Source organism: Metopolophium dirhodum, chromosome 7 (genome assembly GCF_019925205.1).
Source record: "Metopolophium dirhodum isolate CAU chromosome 7, ASM1992520v1, whole genome shotgun sequence".
NCBI classification, from domain to species: Eukaryota; Metazoa; Arthropoda; class Insecta; order Hemiptera; family Aphididae; genus Metopolophium; species Metopolophium dirhodum.
Genome location: NC_083566.1, coordinates 30,661,073 through 30,678,543, shown reverse-complemented (window position 1 = coordinate 30,678,543; position 17,471 = coordinate 30,661,073). Strand labels below are relative to the sequence as shown.

The following is a 17,471-nucleotide window of genomic DNA, read 5'->3' as shown; positions in this document are numbered from 1 at the left end:
AATTAGGGTTTAATAACTTAAATTTTTTTGATTACAATTTTGGTTGTTGTTGAAACAAACGCATTATAGATGCCCTAATACACTTTATAAATACAATATGTCTAATATATATTTATTATCTTTTCCATTCTCATGACTTCGGAGTTTCTTCCCAATTTTATTTGGCCATCAAACGATCTGCACATATCAGCTGTTGTATCAACCACAATTCACAAACGATGGATCCTGCGGTGTATTCATTTGAATAATTTGGTATTCTGATGTTTGTTAGTTGAATCGGCGGTGAGTACTGCGATAGTTGCAATTATGGCAACAGAATATTGATATTCAAGACTTACCAGTCCAGGTAAGGCGATTTGATACCGACTGGATTTCCTATACCTATGCCAATATTATACCTACTATCCTAGGAATCAAATAAAACTTAAAAAAACTTATTTCGAATTCGTCATGATCATAAAGTTAACTTGAAAACGAATTATTTACTTTTTGAAATCTAACACTAAAACCGTCAAAAATTAAATGTACGTAATTTTAAAATGTTAATAATACTGAACTAAAAAAAGATTAATTTAAAAATGTAAGAAAGTCGTTAACAGTGGCGTGTTTAGGCCGTTGTACCATGTACGTCCAAAGTCCAAGTTGGACGGGTACAGTACTTTAATTATGATATAAAAAAAATGGAGACAAAAGCTTGAAAATTTAGATTTTAGCTAGATTCCTTATAAATTTAAGTAATGGAAGTTCAACAATTTTAACGATACATCGGCCGATTATTTTTTATATGCATTTTAAGTTCATATTTTATCAAAATTCATAGGTAAAAGTTTTTCCTTTCATAGATAACATTAGATTAGACATTTGAATAGGAGATTCCCCACAAATTTTCCCACCTTAAACAGAAGAAAAAAAGTTTACCGGAAAGTAACAAACATTTTTTATGAGCGTTTGAATTTAAAATGTTTACAATATAGTATTTACATCAGTAAATTAACGAATTTTCATCTATCAATTTTTGATAATTTGTTGTGATTCAAAAAGTAATAATTGTAGGCACTTAACATTTTCACCAAATGTTAAAATGACCATTTTTCATACATTGTAATATTTTCAAACATTTTCAAGTCTTTTTGAACTATTGATAGCCATAAGAAATTTTAAAATGTTGACAATTATTTTTCAGTTAAAAATTCATAAGTTTTTTTTTTGCCAGGTGGTGCTGCTGAGTGCCTGCCCACAAATGTTAAGTTCTCCTGTCACTTACCATTAAATATAAAATTTGCTTATTGTACTTAACGTTGTATAGATTGTAAATTATTTCAAATATAAAATAAAAAAAGTTTTTTTTTCATAACTTAAATTAAAAGTTTTAATCAAAGACTTCACATAAGTATTTTCCCAATAAAAAAGAAAAAAAAGTTTACTGAAACAGAATATGAGATATTTTAAATATTTATAAAAAAAAATTTTAACTATTAAATATGATTATCTATACAAGTATGTTAGGCTAACACAATGTCTCCGCTCAGAATCATTTTTCTTATGTACTGTATACAATGATTTATCATTGAATTCAAATATAACACAACCAATACAATGATATGCTCAACAACTACTGTACAGCCGAATGGTACCCACTTGTCAACTATAAAAACTATTAAAATAATTGCTGTTACCAAAAAGTTAAGCTCTCTTCGCTCAATATTGTTTTTCATTCTATACAGTTATTTATTATTGAATTTGACTTAAACACATCCATTCCTGTGCCGTATAATTTAAGATCTAAATTATATATGAGATATTGATTACAATACCAGGAGGCAGATTTAGTAGCCAAATTGATTATTTTATCATAGAAGATAAATATAAGACGATTATAAAAAACGTCAAAAGTTAAAGAGGAGCAAACGCAGTTTCAGATCATTACTAAGTAGTCTTAATCATAATTGAGGTACGGTATGAAGTCATAATCAAAGTAATCCATACACCAACACCTCAGAACATAAGGGACTTCGAGAACAAACGAAGATAAGTAACTTCACTGATAAGAAAAGAAAAGAGAATTCAAACAGTCGTTTGAATTATAAAAGTCGCGCCAACTGTAAATCGAAAGTTTAGACTTCATGATAAGGATTAGTGATATGGATTGGATGTAAGACTTGGCGGGAATGCTTAAAAGTTTGAGCGTCTAGCAATCCGTCACGAACGTTGTAAATAGATTGGCTGGATACGATCTCCTGGCGTTTATCCGCTGCTTTTGGTTGTTACGCTCAAATACTTAATTTAATAATTCTCTATTAGATCTTGGATTTCATCCTTTCCTATATTATCGGTCTCCTTATCATTAGTTCCAACTTTCCCTATCTACAACCAAGCAGAAACTTCATGATATATATTTACCTTATGCATCCTTTTTTTCCTCGGTTAATAGTTTCCTTAAAACATATAACTCAGCTGGTGATGTGTTAAATTTTTCAACAAAACATTTTGCATCATTAACTGCTTATTTTTTTTTTTGAGGGATCCACTAGATTTATTGCATAAATGTTATGGATTTACTTTGTAAGTTATTGGATAAAGGTGTAGTTATTGCAAACATATTTTTATTTAAGGTCATTTTGAGTATACATTAAACGTTGTTATCGTGGTTAAAAGACTTTTAGCACCTGATGCAGTTATTCTATCACCATAATTTACTAACTTTTTTAACGATTCTAGTATTGCTCCAAATCATTCAAATATAACAGTTACGATCCTTCCATGTAAAATCCACCTAAGGTCGCAAAAGATTTTTAGTCAGCGTTTTCTATCACTTGGATATAATTGATGTTGAAATTCAATAAAAGTAGCAGTTCTTTTTTTTACCCGAAATCATGAAACTAATGCTTGAACTTCACCAAAAAAATTGTTTTGTCATTTCATAATAATCACAAGTACCTATCTACAACAACCAAGTTGAGTAAATGTGCGAAGCATCATACATATATCGTATTTTCTTTTTGAATTAATATCAAATTGTTAGGTTAATCGTACATGTCTTAACCGTATAATTTAGAATCTAAATTATATATGAGATATTGATTACAATAATGCGTCGTAAAAGTAACTTTTCACGCACTTGTAAAGATGAAATACAAAACTAAATTAATTTAATCTTTTATTCATAGAATCTTAAATGTTACATTTTTATAAAAACTAAAGGTGAAAACTGTCACTTAAAAAATAAAGTGAAAATTCATTAAATTTGAAAGATATGAGTCCCAGTGACCCAGTGCTGTGGCTCATCATAGAATTTATAATTCCAATCTGATTCGCTGATTTAAATCGTAAAGCTATAATATTATATACCATGATAAAATATGCGAACAGCTGATTTCCCGTGTGAAATAAAATATAAAAACATATATTATATTTTTCTATCTCGCAGATAATTGATTTCACTAATATTTATATACATTGTCGACAATTTTTTTTCAAAATGTACATTTTATAAAAGTCCAACACAATTGCAGCACGGCATAAATAGTTAGAACCACACACAACCGATGAAGCCACAATAACCTGAAACAATAAATTAGATAGGTACATCAATATTAAGAGGACGCCCACATGACATTGTGTTGTCTCCGACTTACAAACGTACAACATACCAAATTTTACGTTAACAATAATCAATTTTACCCTGATAATTAAATGTAATTTTAAAATTAGGGTAAGCTAACATAATACAATTTAAAGGTAAGATTATTATCTGAAGTATCGCTGAAGAACTCATTGATATTATTCTTTTTAATTAGGTAAGTTATGATAATTATAAAATGTACAACAAATTTAGTTTCAAAAAGGTCATAAGCATAATACTTGCTTCTTAATAAAAAAATATCAATAAAAGCCTCCGGATGCTCTAGAATCTAGATAATAATCTTACCTTTGCATTTTATAACAAGTCAGTGCATTCTATTTTTAGAATTTATGGAGTAAAAAGCATTGTTGATAACATAAAATTTGCAATATAGTACGTTTCAAGACAGAAACAACTATTAATGCGGGTGTGGATGTGCAGGCAGCATGACGTGTTGTCTCCGTTAGACAACATAGACAAAAACTGTTTTGCGCGAAACAACTTTACTCTCTCAGTATTTATAGTACACTTACCAAATTTTTTTGATAACACTAAACAATCATTTTTAATAATTAAATCAAAAAAAAACAAAAAAAACCTAATTTTCTCAAACTAATAACTTTAATTGTATTTATGTTATCAAAAAAATAAAAACACTACATCACAGACAAAGTTTTTCCATATGCTTTGTGGAATTTTTGTAATTCTACTATAAATACAGAGGGAGTAAAGTTATTACGCGCAAAACCGTTTTTGGCTAAGTGTGTACATTTGTAAGACAGAGACAACACATGCGGGTAGCACGTCCTCTTAATAGAAAACATCATAAAAACTATAATTTAAAAGACAGTGAGAGGAAAAGCTGGTAACCACAATATCGTACTGTCGATTTTTAGACGTTGCCTTCTCAACGTTGCTTAGGTCTTCGAGCAGTACATGTCTCCTGATCCCGTAATAATAGCTTTTTATATATGGTTTCCAATCAAATTCCTGTAAGCTGAACCGAAACATTTCCCGGTCATCATGACTTAGCAACAACCACAATTCTCTTGAATTGCTATTGTCAAATATCCATTGTCTTATGGAAAAATCATAAAGTAGATCGATCATATTTTCTGTTTTCGCATACATCCTCAACATTCTAAATAATAATAATACATTTAATATTAATCATTTCCATAAGCCAACATATTAAGTACCTAAGGGCTAAGAAAATGCATAATATTATTGAATTATTGAATAAAAATAATAAATCAATAGTAAATTTGAAATATTATCAAAAAAAAAATTTTTGAATGATAACAAAATAACAAGTCGAGGATAAATAATTAATAATTATTATACATTCCAATATCCAATGTCGTAAAAACTTTGAATTCTTATAAAAAAAAATAGTTACAATGTACCTATAGATACAAGAAATTTTAAATTTCTGTAAAAACAACTTACAATGAACCTTGTGTTAAATTATCAAATTTTATACACACAAAGAAAAATGAAATCATTTGCATGTAAATTAAAAAAGAAAAAACTAAAAAAGTCAAATGTCTAGAACAAAAAAATCTGAAATTTTTGAAAATTATTTCATGTTTAATAAATCCAAATATTTAATAAAAATTTAAAGCTAACGGTAATATATTATTTTTGAAATAAACAAAAAAAAATTAATTAAGTTTAGTCGAAAACTAGATTTGCGTAAAAATTCCTGTTTTTGGTTTTTCCGAATTATTTTTAAAATGACTAGGAATTTTTCATTTTGACCTCCCAAAAGTACCAACAACTAGATCCAAAATATAATAAAAACCGTTAATGTTGAGCAAATATTTAAATATTGTTAAGATTTTTTGGTATCAGTATAATAGGTACGGTGGTGTAATGTGTAAACATGATTTCTGAAAGGTGGATTAAAAAAAACGACAAGCTAAATGGGAGGGGAAAATTGGAAAAACCACCACCCTCTCAAAACTTTTACCCCCACGTCACCCCCCTTTTCTACGCCACTGAATAGGTATGAACTTCTTTTAAAAAAACCTTGTAATACATTTTCAAGCAATAGCTGCAAAAATTTAAAATTTCTAATATAATTTATATCCAATAAACAAAGTAATCATAACTTACTTGGGAGATTTACCACACAAAATCAATAATAAGTCCATAAATGCGCCTGGTATTCGGTGTAAGAAAAATCTCAAAATACTTCCGACCATTAAATTCGTATAGAAAATATAAAAACCGTACCACATCGATTGCAAAGGAGGAGCTACGTAATATTGATCGTGCATTTCTCTGATATATCTACCCCATGTCAAAGGACTTTCGACACATGAAACGTAATTATATATTTTCGGTACCTTGTTCACTCCGTTCGACTGTTTGTGTCTGAAAATTATCAAAACAGTTATTGTAATATTATTTTAAACATTGCGTGTGCACGCACAATGAATATTTTTGATGTCATTGCACACCTGTTAACTGTGTCCCACATGACGCTAATCAATGCGTTGACGGTGTAATCGGCAGGGATAATATCTGTTATATTGCTCCCGATGTTTGGTACCGTCCTCAAAAATCCAACCAAGACTCCGGTAACCAAACCTGTTGGTCCGTTCATGTTATCCAACCAGCCAGGTTCTGGTTCAGATTTCGTGCATCCGACTGTAATAATATTAAATTGATACAATTCACGTGTATTCATATTTAGCCATGGGTACAATAAACACCATAATTTGATACATAATCTTTAGTCAAAATATTCAAATAATAAAATCAGAATTCAGAAGAAACGCGTTAACACCTATTATAATATATACTTTTCAGCGATAAAAATGAACCCTATTATTCTTACTAATCGACGGACGAAATATTGATATCGGCAAGTGATTTCCGTTGGTTAGTATCATATTTTCCGTGACTGCTTTTGTAAAAGTGTACGTATTGGGCCAATCTTCCAGAACTCTATTGTTCACATTTTACATTATTAAATTAATCAAAATAAGAGAATGAAGTTTATTTTTCAACAAATATAATATATTGTCATATTTTACTTCAAAGATAATTCCTCGTCAACAATTACATTTTTTAGTTCTTTAGCCGTGATTGGTACGTGATAGAATTCTTCTTTGATTACACTCCTCGGACAGTGCGAATAAGCTGTTGACACGTGCACGAAACCCTGTACAATTTGTATACGTCGCACTTAAAATATATTATATAATAATAAAATATAGAAATTATAAAGAAACTACATTATGTCTATATGGTACTCATCCAATATAATATCCACGAGGAAATATAAGGAATTACCTATTATACACCTTGTTACAATTGTCTCCACGGCTCACCAAAATATAAGCTTAATCTTATATTAGCGGTATCTTAAAATATAACCAAATAAATTATTACCAACAAAAATATCCCTCCCTTTTTTATGGGGAGAAGGTCTACCCACCCACCATACTTTGCATAAAAGCCAAAATGTTTAACAAATAAAATCGTTGGTTATCAACTATTATATAATAATTATTTATAAAAAAAAGCGGGTAAGTGGATGTCGCTCCGCTATACAGTAGGTTACAAGTGGGTCGATGTGTAACGGATTGTATTAAACTTGAATTCAATGATATAATATCATTGTATAAGAAAAAGTATTCTGAGCGGAGATGGTTTGTCAGTCTGGATATTTTCAACTGTTATTATTAATTATTATAGCCTGTAACTATTAAATAACTATTGAGAAAATCGAAAAATGCCCTCTCTAAAGTACCATCTTGATCCAATTTGCTAAAAGATAAGGTACATAGATAATGTTCTTACAATCAGGTTTCATAATAGATCGATTCACTCTAATTTTTGAGCTAACAGCATAAAACTTGAATTTCTGAGAGTAAAATTGGTATGTTACGCGTTTGTAAGACAGAGAGAACGCATGCGGGTGTAGCGCCCTCCTAAGAGGTCATGTTTGCATAACATATCAAATTGTACGCTCAGCAGATCACGTTTAGCTCTGTAATTTAAAAAAATTGAGAGAATTGACCTCTTATAAATTAATGTAAAGGTAAAATGATTATCTAGTGAACCTCACAGATTTTCTTTTAGATTTTAATTTTAAAGAAAGTTGTAAGTATTTTAAAATGCACAAAAAATGTATAGTTTTAAAATACTCATAAAGACGACTTGTTTTAATATTAAAATATTAAAAGAAAAACCTATGAGGTTCACGAGATAACATTATTACCTTTAAATTTTATAATATAATTCACTCTAATTTTTAAACTAACAGAGCTAAACGTGATCTGCTGAGCGTACAATTTGCTATGTTACGCGTTTGTAAGACAGAGAGAACGCATGCGTTGAGATGTGCCAAGATTGCTATTATTATTATTGCTATTATTATTATTTTTTTTTTTTTTTTGGATATAACCCGCGGCAACATTGACTATTGGGAGTGGGGAAGGGAACTGTAGGTTTTAAATTGGGTAGGTTGGTACACGTGTGTGTTGTGTTTTGGAAGAATTCCTAATGGGGCACCCGTAGGTTTCTGCCATGCCCCGGGTATGGGGGGGGGGGGGGGGGGGGGATGGTGGCACTTGTTCTCCGGACACCGTGACTTGCCCGAAGAAAAATGCCGCCCGCGACCGAGGTATTAAACTCGGGTCGGCAGCGTCGCAACCGATGCCTTAGTCCGCTCGGCCACTCCGTCCCCCATTATTATTATTATTATTATTACATATTATCAATATCATTATAATTACTATGTGGGTATTATTAATTATGGGATTATAATAGTTATTAAATTATTGCCTTCAGATTCTTCATTTGTGATGCTAATTCCAATACATGTTCAGTGCCTTGGATGTTTATTTTCGACGCCAACTCGAGGGGTTCGTTGAATTTAATCGTAGCCGCGCAATGGAAAACAAAGTTTACATTTTCTATCATCCACTCTCGGTCTGATGATGATAAACCCATCGACGAATCATCTAAATGTCCGTCGATAATTCTGATTGATTGCATAAAATCTGATTTTTCGCTACGAAGTCGGTCAAATAGCTGAAAAATAATTAAATAATTGTTAGCAAAAAGTAATCAAACGTATGTAGGTATAAATTCAATTTTATTCAAACACTAATATTATTTATTATTGTTGTCATACAAGTCATTGATGATTGACATAATATAATAATATAATTCTATACTATAAGTTATAACACATATAATAATTTTAAATTATATAAGACAAATATTAATTAATAAAAAGTAATAGTAATTTATTTTATTAAATCATAAAATATTTACTAACAAAATAAAACCTGAACATATTACAGAAAGCAAGTTTGGCAGTCGTATCGCTTCGCTCGTCTAGGCCCGAGATAGTGGTGTAATAATTATTATAAATTAAAAATATATGATGGATCATCAAAGCATGTTCTAAATGTATTATTTTAATTATATATTAGTTATTACTGATTACTATATTAGCGAATAAAATGACTCAAAGATATCATTCTTTTATAATATGATATGATTATTGAGTGTACTGTAACTTTTGAACGATTTGACCGATTGAGTTAAAAATTATTCAATATAGATTCTATGAGTCTTGGAATGTGTTTACAGCGTATTTTTTCAGTTTCTATTGGTAGCTGAAGGGTACCTCAAAAATAGAATATTTTTTTTGTTTGTTAATAAAATTGTCTATATTACTATTATTATTATTAGAAATATTGAAATAAGTGCATAATTATAATTTTTTTTTTGGTTCCTATTAGTTACAATTTACAAATTACCAATGGTTACACGTCATTATAATAAAATATTTATAAATTAAAATTAAATGCTATACGTTAGAAATCACTTAAAAACAACAGGACTGATTTAGCTCATTTTTTTTTTAGCTATCGTAATATCTGTAGGTTATTACGGAAAGAAAAATTGAAAAAGTTGTCCGGAAGAGGTCCTCACACAACAATTTTGAGATTTACCATGAAAATTGAAAAAATTGTTAATAATTATCAGATTTTAGTTTTGTTTTTGTAAATAAATGGTTGCTATTGTTACTCTGGTATATAGATGAGGGAAATACATGTATCAAACTATCAAATTATTACGTTTATGGTCTTGAATAAAGAAATTATGACTTAGTCGAATAGTTTATTTTTTCAATCCCTAAGATACCTCGCTAAAAGTTAGCCAACACATGGATTTTTTTCAGCTCACAAATTTATAAGGTTTCCATTGGTTACATATTAAAATAATTAGTAGAAATATGGTATAATATAATTTTTTTTACAATTATATTTATAAAAAAAAACAAATGTCGTACACGGGCAACGGCCGGTGGGACGGCTAGTAATATAATTATATTATATCATATTATATTATTATAAATGTATTTATTTTTTTTTTGCACCCATATTAATTTTTTAATCTTGAATTTGTTTAAACTTAAATTATACTACTTCAGGAGTATATTTAAGTACAATATAGTTCTATAGTAGTTAAGTATAACTAGTACAAGAAGTCTGTTTGAATGTTGTTACGTGCTGCCCCTTCAGGGATTCACTATGTAGATGATTTGAAAATAATAGTAGTCAAATTACAATAATAAATGCAATGTTTTTATTATAACAGAATGAAATGTATAATATCGTCGTGGTAATAATAGTAGTAGTAGTCGTCCTGTATATGGTTAGTGGCGTGAAGTCGCTTCTGCGTTGCTGGTCCTGGTAGGGTGGATATTCAATAAGTTGTTATTCTCGCAACCGCCGCCTCGTAATGATAACTTGTTGTTGCCCGCTCCTCTTGATTAGCTTGCCAAAATATAACATTGTTTCTAACTATGAGACCATAACAACTCAAGGATAACTGCCTCTGCGATTAGTATAATACTTGTAGACTTATACGTGAATCGACTAGGTACCTACATACATATTATATTAGTACGTAAAGCTATTCCTTTACAATGTTGTAAATAAAAATGGTGATGCTGTTGTGAATGTATACGTTGAGATTACTGACTTGACTTCTAAATAATAGTATAATATAGTAACTATAATAGAATCAAGTTCTCCAGTAAAAAATAATTATCTTTTGTCTCGAAATAACATAGTAACAGTAGATCACAGAATGGAGAATAATACTATAATATAATTAATAATCATTTATTATTATTATTAATATTATGATTAGAACGCGATTAAATACGTGTTCCTGTCGTCCCCGGTGGTCAAATAATCATAAAAAAGTTAAAATATTAAAATATTTCATTATTATGAGTATTGATAATAAAGAATAATATATAACTTGTGGGTGGGTTGTGTGCATTGTCGTAACGGTTGCACCCAAAAACCGCACACTTTTGATTTTAGCCCTAAAAAGGTCGATAGCCAAAAACCGCACAGCTTAACGGTCATTGTATAACAAATTACCGTACGTTTATACTGGGTTAAAACCGCACACTATTTTTAGTAAAAATAGTGAAAAGATAAGATTATATGATATGTACTATTGTTTCAATTTTGGGAAGAATTTTTACGTGACGGAGATTGTATAAAGTTTTTAAAAAACGTCGGCAGTCGGTTTCAGCCAATCAAACTTTGAAAGTTTTAATTTTTTTTTAAATTAATATTTAAAATTTTTTAATATACCAAACATTTTTTGTTTTACATTTTTTTAAAATTGATATTTAAAATTTTAAATAAAATTTAAAAAAAAATAGAACAAATTATTAATTGTATATATGCGTTTTTTGTTTATCGACCTTTTTGGGGTCAAAATCATAACTGTGCGGTTTTTGGATACGACAATTTCTAAAATTGTGCGGTTTTGACCTATTAAATGTGTACGGTTTTAACCTAACAAAAGTGTGTGGTTTTGACCTGTATTTTATCAAAAGTGTGCGGTTTTTGCAGTCAACGGTCGTAACTAGGGGGCTACGCGGCATTAGCCCCGTGACTATGATTTAGCCCCGCAAAAATATCCCTTATTGATTTAGATATAAACCCCCTATGGATTATTTTAAATAAATACTTTTGTTAGCCCCCCCCCTCCAGAATATTAACCATAGTTGCGCCTATTGTTGTGTGGTTTATTGTACTTGATTATAGTAAGTAGTAATTTTAAGCAAACAATTATTTAATAGGTATTAAAAATGAAGTTGTATATATTTGTTAATTTAACATAAATAAAACTGTAACAACACTTTTTTTAATTAACTAGAAATAACTAATAGGCCAACAACTATATTTTTAAACAATTTAGTAATTTTAATTTTAATTTGTAAAAATCATTAAATTTTGTTTTAAACTTTTAAAACAGGTTTAATCAATGTAACTGTTTAAAACATATTTTAAACACCTTAATTATTTTGGTAGACATTAAACATACTTCTGGGTAGTAATTAACTTCAAAAAATGAATGCTTTCAGAGAAAATGACACCTATCAATTTGTTTTTGATTTAAATTAAAGAAAAATATTTGCAAAATGTGTAATAGTATACTAATTATGCAATACAATTGTGGTAAAGGTTCTGAGACTAGGTTAACTATATTATTTATTATGCTGTGATACCACTAAATATGGAGGAAGTCGCGATTTTTCAATTTTCTAAGTAAGTTTCCCCAGAAGCGTGAGTAACAGCGTCAAAAACGTTTGAATAAATAAAATACTTACAGATTTTTTGTACATATCCTCAACCCGTTGACTTGCGCTAAGCCCTTTCTTGCTTCTGACTAGTATCGCAATACTGTTCACCGAACAACATCTCAATAATTTCTCTGCGAGCATTTTACCCAAAAACCCCGTACTTCCGGTGATAAAAACTATCCCATTTCCGAACGACCCCGCTATACTCGACTCCATTGCCCAGCACTGTTTGGCACAATCGCTTTGATTTTGACTAAGTCGCGAATCCAAATAGATAATAAGTATACATATATATATATATGAAACGGTTAGGTGAATTGTAGTCGCAGTATACTCGGGAAAGAGATGTAACTCGAGTGTAACTATAATAATTGTTTAGTCTTCGCTCATCGTACACTAACTGGAATATTCTACAAACTGCATTAGTTATCCGTTTATTAAAAGTACAGCGCTGTGGGATATACACTGTTCAGTGGTAGGTAAATTAAAATTCCAATGAGGTGTGTTCACGGAGTCTGGGCGGGATTCCCGATGGAAATTTTTTTTTTTTAATATTACAGAATATTATGTTATCATATTATATACACTACCACACCGACGTTCCCCGGAAACCAAGGGAACACGTACAAATACAATAATTAAAAAAAAACAAATATAATATGGGTAGGTAATAGGTATATGTATAATATTATTGTACAATATACGTCTTTATCCTGCGTGGCATTGACCGTTCCAAATGTAATTCCCAATTTCTGAATTTAATACGGATATAGGTAACCCGTTAAACACGTCTTAAAAGTAACCTTCGCATATTTTAATTGGATTGTTTTGACCAAATTAATAAGTATTTTATACTTGGTCAAAAATTTTGTACAATCATAATAACTATTTTATATTCTGTAACCGGTATGGCAAGAATAAATAAAAACAAAAATCATGGTTTTTCGTAAGTCAACAATGTTCACTTTCATTACTTTTGTGTTCGTCAAACTTGAATAGCTTTTTTTTTTAGTTCTGATATCGAAAAAGGTGGATAAGTGGATGTCGATCTGCTGTACGGTAGAAGTGGGTAGAAGTGGGTCACTGTAATGGATGGTGTTAAATTTGAATTCAATGATATAATATCATTGTATAAGAAAAACGATTCTGAGCGAAAACGGTCAGTCACCCTATGATATTACCAAGTATATTTGATGATATTATTGTGAATAAAGTAATTTATATATAACCTATTAACGTGGAGCCTTGTTTTAAATTTTCAATCCTTAGCCATAAAAGTTAAACATTTTATAAATTTTTAACCACAAAATAATTAATAAATTATAAATTTGATAAATGTTGTCAAAATTTGAACTTTAAATGCTTATAAAAAAAAATTGTGCAAATGTATTTTTAATATTTTTCAACTGCTATTAAAACGATATATCAGGAGTCTAATATTAAATTTTCACGCTTTTTTACCCAACAAATAAAAATTTATTGATATTTATAGAAAAAAAAACTAAAAAAATTGAAAACTGACAATGTCCGTAAACAGCTCAAATAGAGTCAAAATATTTTCAAAATTGTATGGTGTATAGAAAATGCTAATATAAACATTCAGTGAAATTTTCAAGTATCTACAGTCATTCGTTTTTTAATTACAATAAAATAAAAAAATCGTTACATGAGAAATCGAGTAAATATCAAATGTTGTAAAAATATAAATTTCAGACGCTCATAAAAATTTAATTTAAGTTTCTTCTAGACATTTTTTTTTTGATAAAGGTAGACAAACTTATGAGTAATCTTATATTACATTTTCAAATCTTAGATTTAAAAAGAAAAATTTTTATGAATTCTCATCAAAATAATTTGCTATTTTTCGTGATTTTTCCGTATTTTGTCAAAATTTGAACTTTAAATGCTTATAATTAAAAACTGTGACTAAGGATTTTTAATTTTTTTCATCTGCCTTTGAAACAATAAACTAGGAGCCTTCTATTAAATTTTCAAGCTTTTTTACTCAATAGATAAAATTTTATTGATATTTATAGAAAAAAAAACTAAAAAAATTGAAAACTGACAATGGCTGTAAACAGCTCAAAAAGAGTCAAAATATTTGGAAAATTTTATGGTGTATAGAAAATGCTAATATAAACAACCAGTGAAAATTTCATGCATCTACGGTCATTTGTTTTAGAGTTACACCAATAACCAAAATCGATTTTGTTAAAAATCGATTTTGCGTAAAAATTCCCGTTTTTCCTTAATTTTTCTTTTGTTTTTCACATCGCTTTTGAAAACTACTGGGAAATTAAAATTTTGACCTCCCCAATGCACCAACGATATTCACTTTCCCATCGAACAAGATACTGAAGTCGAAAATCGAAGCATTATTTCGACTACTTATCGTGTACACAGACACAAAAATAAAAAAATAAAAAAAAAAAATAAAAAAAAAATAAAAAAAAAAATAAAAAAAAAACACACATCATTGTAAAATCAATACATTCATCGTTTCACTCAGAATCTAAAAATAAAAACAACGTTGCACAATAAATAATGTTCTCTTCTCTACAGTGTGAACATTTGGTTGCTTGGACTACAACCAGAGTGGTTCTTATCCGCACAAAACGGTTTTTGCAATGTTTACATTCATAAGAAGGAGACAACACACGCGGGTGATGAGCGTCCTCTTATATTATTATAATTTAACCTATGTAAAATTTCGGTGCCAGTGCGAAAGACTTAAAGAGCCCCTTTCCTATTCGGACTAAATTTAAAAGAATAAGACTGGCAAACTAATTATCACAAACTAACTGCAAATAAGACGCGTTAAAACAATGAAAATATCATATCCTGTCGGAGTTACGAGCCGACCGCAAAACTTATCGTTAGGTATATAGTTTATAAAATATAAAATTTATAAAAATTTTTATTTTTATTTTTAGTTTCTGATTACGGCGGTATTACGCTATACCGCAGCACTGCCGTTTGCTATAAGAAGACAATATAATATACTTTTTTACACATTGTTGTGTCGTACTTATTTGTCTATACAATTTATAGTTAAATTATATTTAAATTGCACCGTCGATTACCGAGATGAGCGTGGAAACCCGTTACGTGCCATGGTTTCACGGGGCTGCCATCGATAATGCAACTTTATGCAAGGACATTGTTTTTTTATCAGTTACACATCTCATTAAAATAACCGCAAAGACGTCCACGGTGATTTCAAAATACTGTAGTTACTAGTTACTGCGTGTACATCTAGGTCTGTAGTTAATTATTTTTTGTTAATACATCCTACTTGAAAATACGCGTGTTGTTTGTTATTAATGATGAGGAAAAAACTCGAATGTAGGTAGGTAGACACCTGTATGGAAAACCGACAGCATGAAATGGGACAGGCCATAGGCGACACTATAATATACATAATATGATTATTGGAACTTGGAAAGATTTTAGTTATGGCGGCCAAAGAATAAAAAGTAAGACATTGTATAAATTCTAGCCATTAAGTTAAAATCATAATAAACATCAATATTATCCATAGGTATACCTACTAGAATATTATTCATAGCAGCATTGTGTTTCAGTTTTGAAGACTGCCTACTGACTGGTACACTTCCATAATAGATTCGTATAGCATGTCGAACGTCGATGTCTCAAATTATTCGTTATCTTGAACTCAATTGAAATCCCCTTGTAGTAATATTAAAATTACATTAAGACTTTAACTTTTTTATGTTTCCCTCGAGTTTCGACATAATGAGAGTTAACTATAACAATTTATTGTAATTGTAATTTGATAAAAAAATCCCTGTTTGAGCACCTCCCGGGGTTGGTCCTCTCCCTTTTTGAATTAGCCTATCTACTGCCCAGAGATCTAATCTATCTATACATATAAAAATAGCTGATCCCGTGCACTTCGTTTGCCTATTAAAAATGCCAACTTTATATTAATAATATGTTTTACATATTACTATAGCAACCATTTATATATAAAAAAATTCCATCGGAAATCTCAAAATAATATATAAATGGTTGCCGTGGTAATATGGACACACAGGACGGACAAGTTATAAGAGTTAGCTATAAGATAAAATTATTTAGCTCTTGTAAATTAAACATAAACCAATTATTTAAATTAAAATTATTAATGCATATATTTTACCAAACTTTAGAGTACCATATAGTTAATAAACTAGCGAATCAAAATTAATGATTTGACTATCAAAATTTTCAGAAAAAAAAGCTTTACCGGAATCCATTAAAAATATAGTATAGTTGCCATTTGAAAAATTAAAGTTAATTTTAATATTGGTACACCCGCGTGTTTAAACATTTTGAAATTGTTATAAAAAAATTGCCTGTTAAAAATAAAGAAACGTTTTTTTTCGTTTTAACGAAGTCCTATGTCATCGATCCATGATCGTTAAAAAACCCCGCATACAATGACATATAAGATACACCCTGTAGAGCATTAGGTACAATTTTAAAAATGATTATTATATGACAATTGCTTAAAATAAAAAAAATTAAATCTTGAGTGAAAAAAGTATACAAATAGGTATTTAGTTTCTAATTTGATTCTAATTTGAGGTTGAACATATTTCTTACTCATTTTTTTTATATCAGTTTTCATATTAGTTGTTGATACTTGCAAAACTGCATTCAATTTTTCATCGCTTAACAATATTTATTTTTTCGATATTTAACAAATGAAAATTATTGCTCATCGATAGAAGTAATCATTTTTTATCAAAACTTCCAATACTTGTCCACCTTACCAAAATTTTTTATCTAAAGTACGGCCAGGATATTATATTTTATACATATGTAAATTGAGTGGCGGTCAAATTATTTTGTCGTGAGACGATATGTGGCTGATTTTTTAACATACACTAGCGCATACATTTGATCATTAAAAATATAATTTATGGTTACTGTTTTACACATATCTAAGTTATTTAGTTATAAATAATATTTAAAAAAAGGTCACGAGGAGGATTTATAAGAGCGTGCGAGATAACTCGTGGAAAGACGTGTCCGGAAAGCTGCCTCCAGCTCCTGTTCCTATATCGCCATCCCGATTCTGTTGGAGGTGCCATCGAGGCTCTTCGTCCCTCCTCCTATAGCACCATGGGGTGGACCACGATCAGGGCAGATCCTGAGCGATATTCAAGAGTGTTCGTGGCAATCGGATGTATAAGTACG

General features: G+C 29.7%; 1 protein-coding gene across 1 annotated transcript; it reads right to left on the bottom strand.

The window, feature by feature from the left end:
* Positions 1–3,140: 3,140 nt before the first annotated feature.
* On the bottom strand, positions 3,141–12,695 carry LOC132949789 (fatty acyl-CoA reductase wat-like). The gene is made up of 8 exons (XM_061020867.1): positions 12,294–12,695; positions 8,423–8,671; positions 6,667–6,794; positions 6,468–6,577; positions 6,088–6,277; positions 5,741–6,001; positions 4,506–4,763; positions 3,141–3,561 (listed from the first exon to the last, which is right to left on the bottom strand). Exons 1-8 carry the CDS (start codon positions 12,480–12,482, stop codon positions 3,474–3,476), a joined length of 1,473 nt encoding a protein of 490 aa, XP_060876850.1. The 5' UTR covers positions 12,483–12,695; the 3' UTR covers positions 3,141–3,473.
* Positions 12,696–17,471: the final 4,776 nt, after the last annotated feature.

What these genes read in the sequence shown, in the direction of transcription:
- LOC132949789 (XM_061020867.1), bottom strand. Translation starts at nt 12,482, where the DNA reads ATGGAGTCGAGTATAGCGGGGTCGTTCGGAAATGGGATAGTTTTTATC. An exon ending in CACAAATGAAGAATCTGAAG is followed by an intron (nt 6,795 to 8,422) that starts GCAATAATTTAA and finishes CAAATTGTACAG; the next exon opens with GGTTTCGTGCACGTGTCAAC. An exon ending in AATATTTCGTCCGTCGATTA is followed by an intron (nt 6,278 to 6,467) that starts GTAAGAATAATA and finishes ATATTATTACAG; the next exon opens with TCGGATGCACGAAATCTGAA.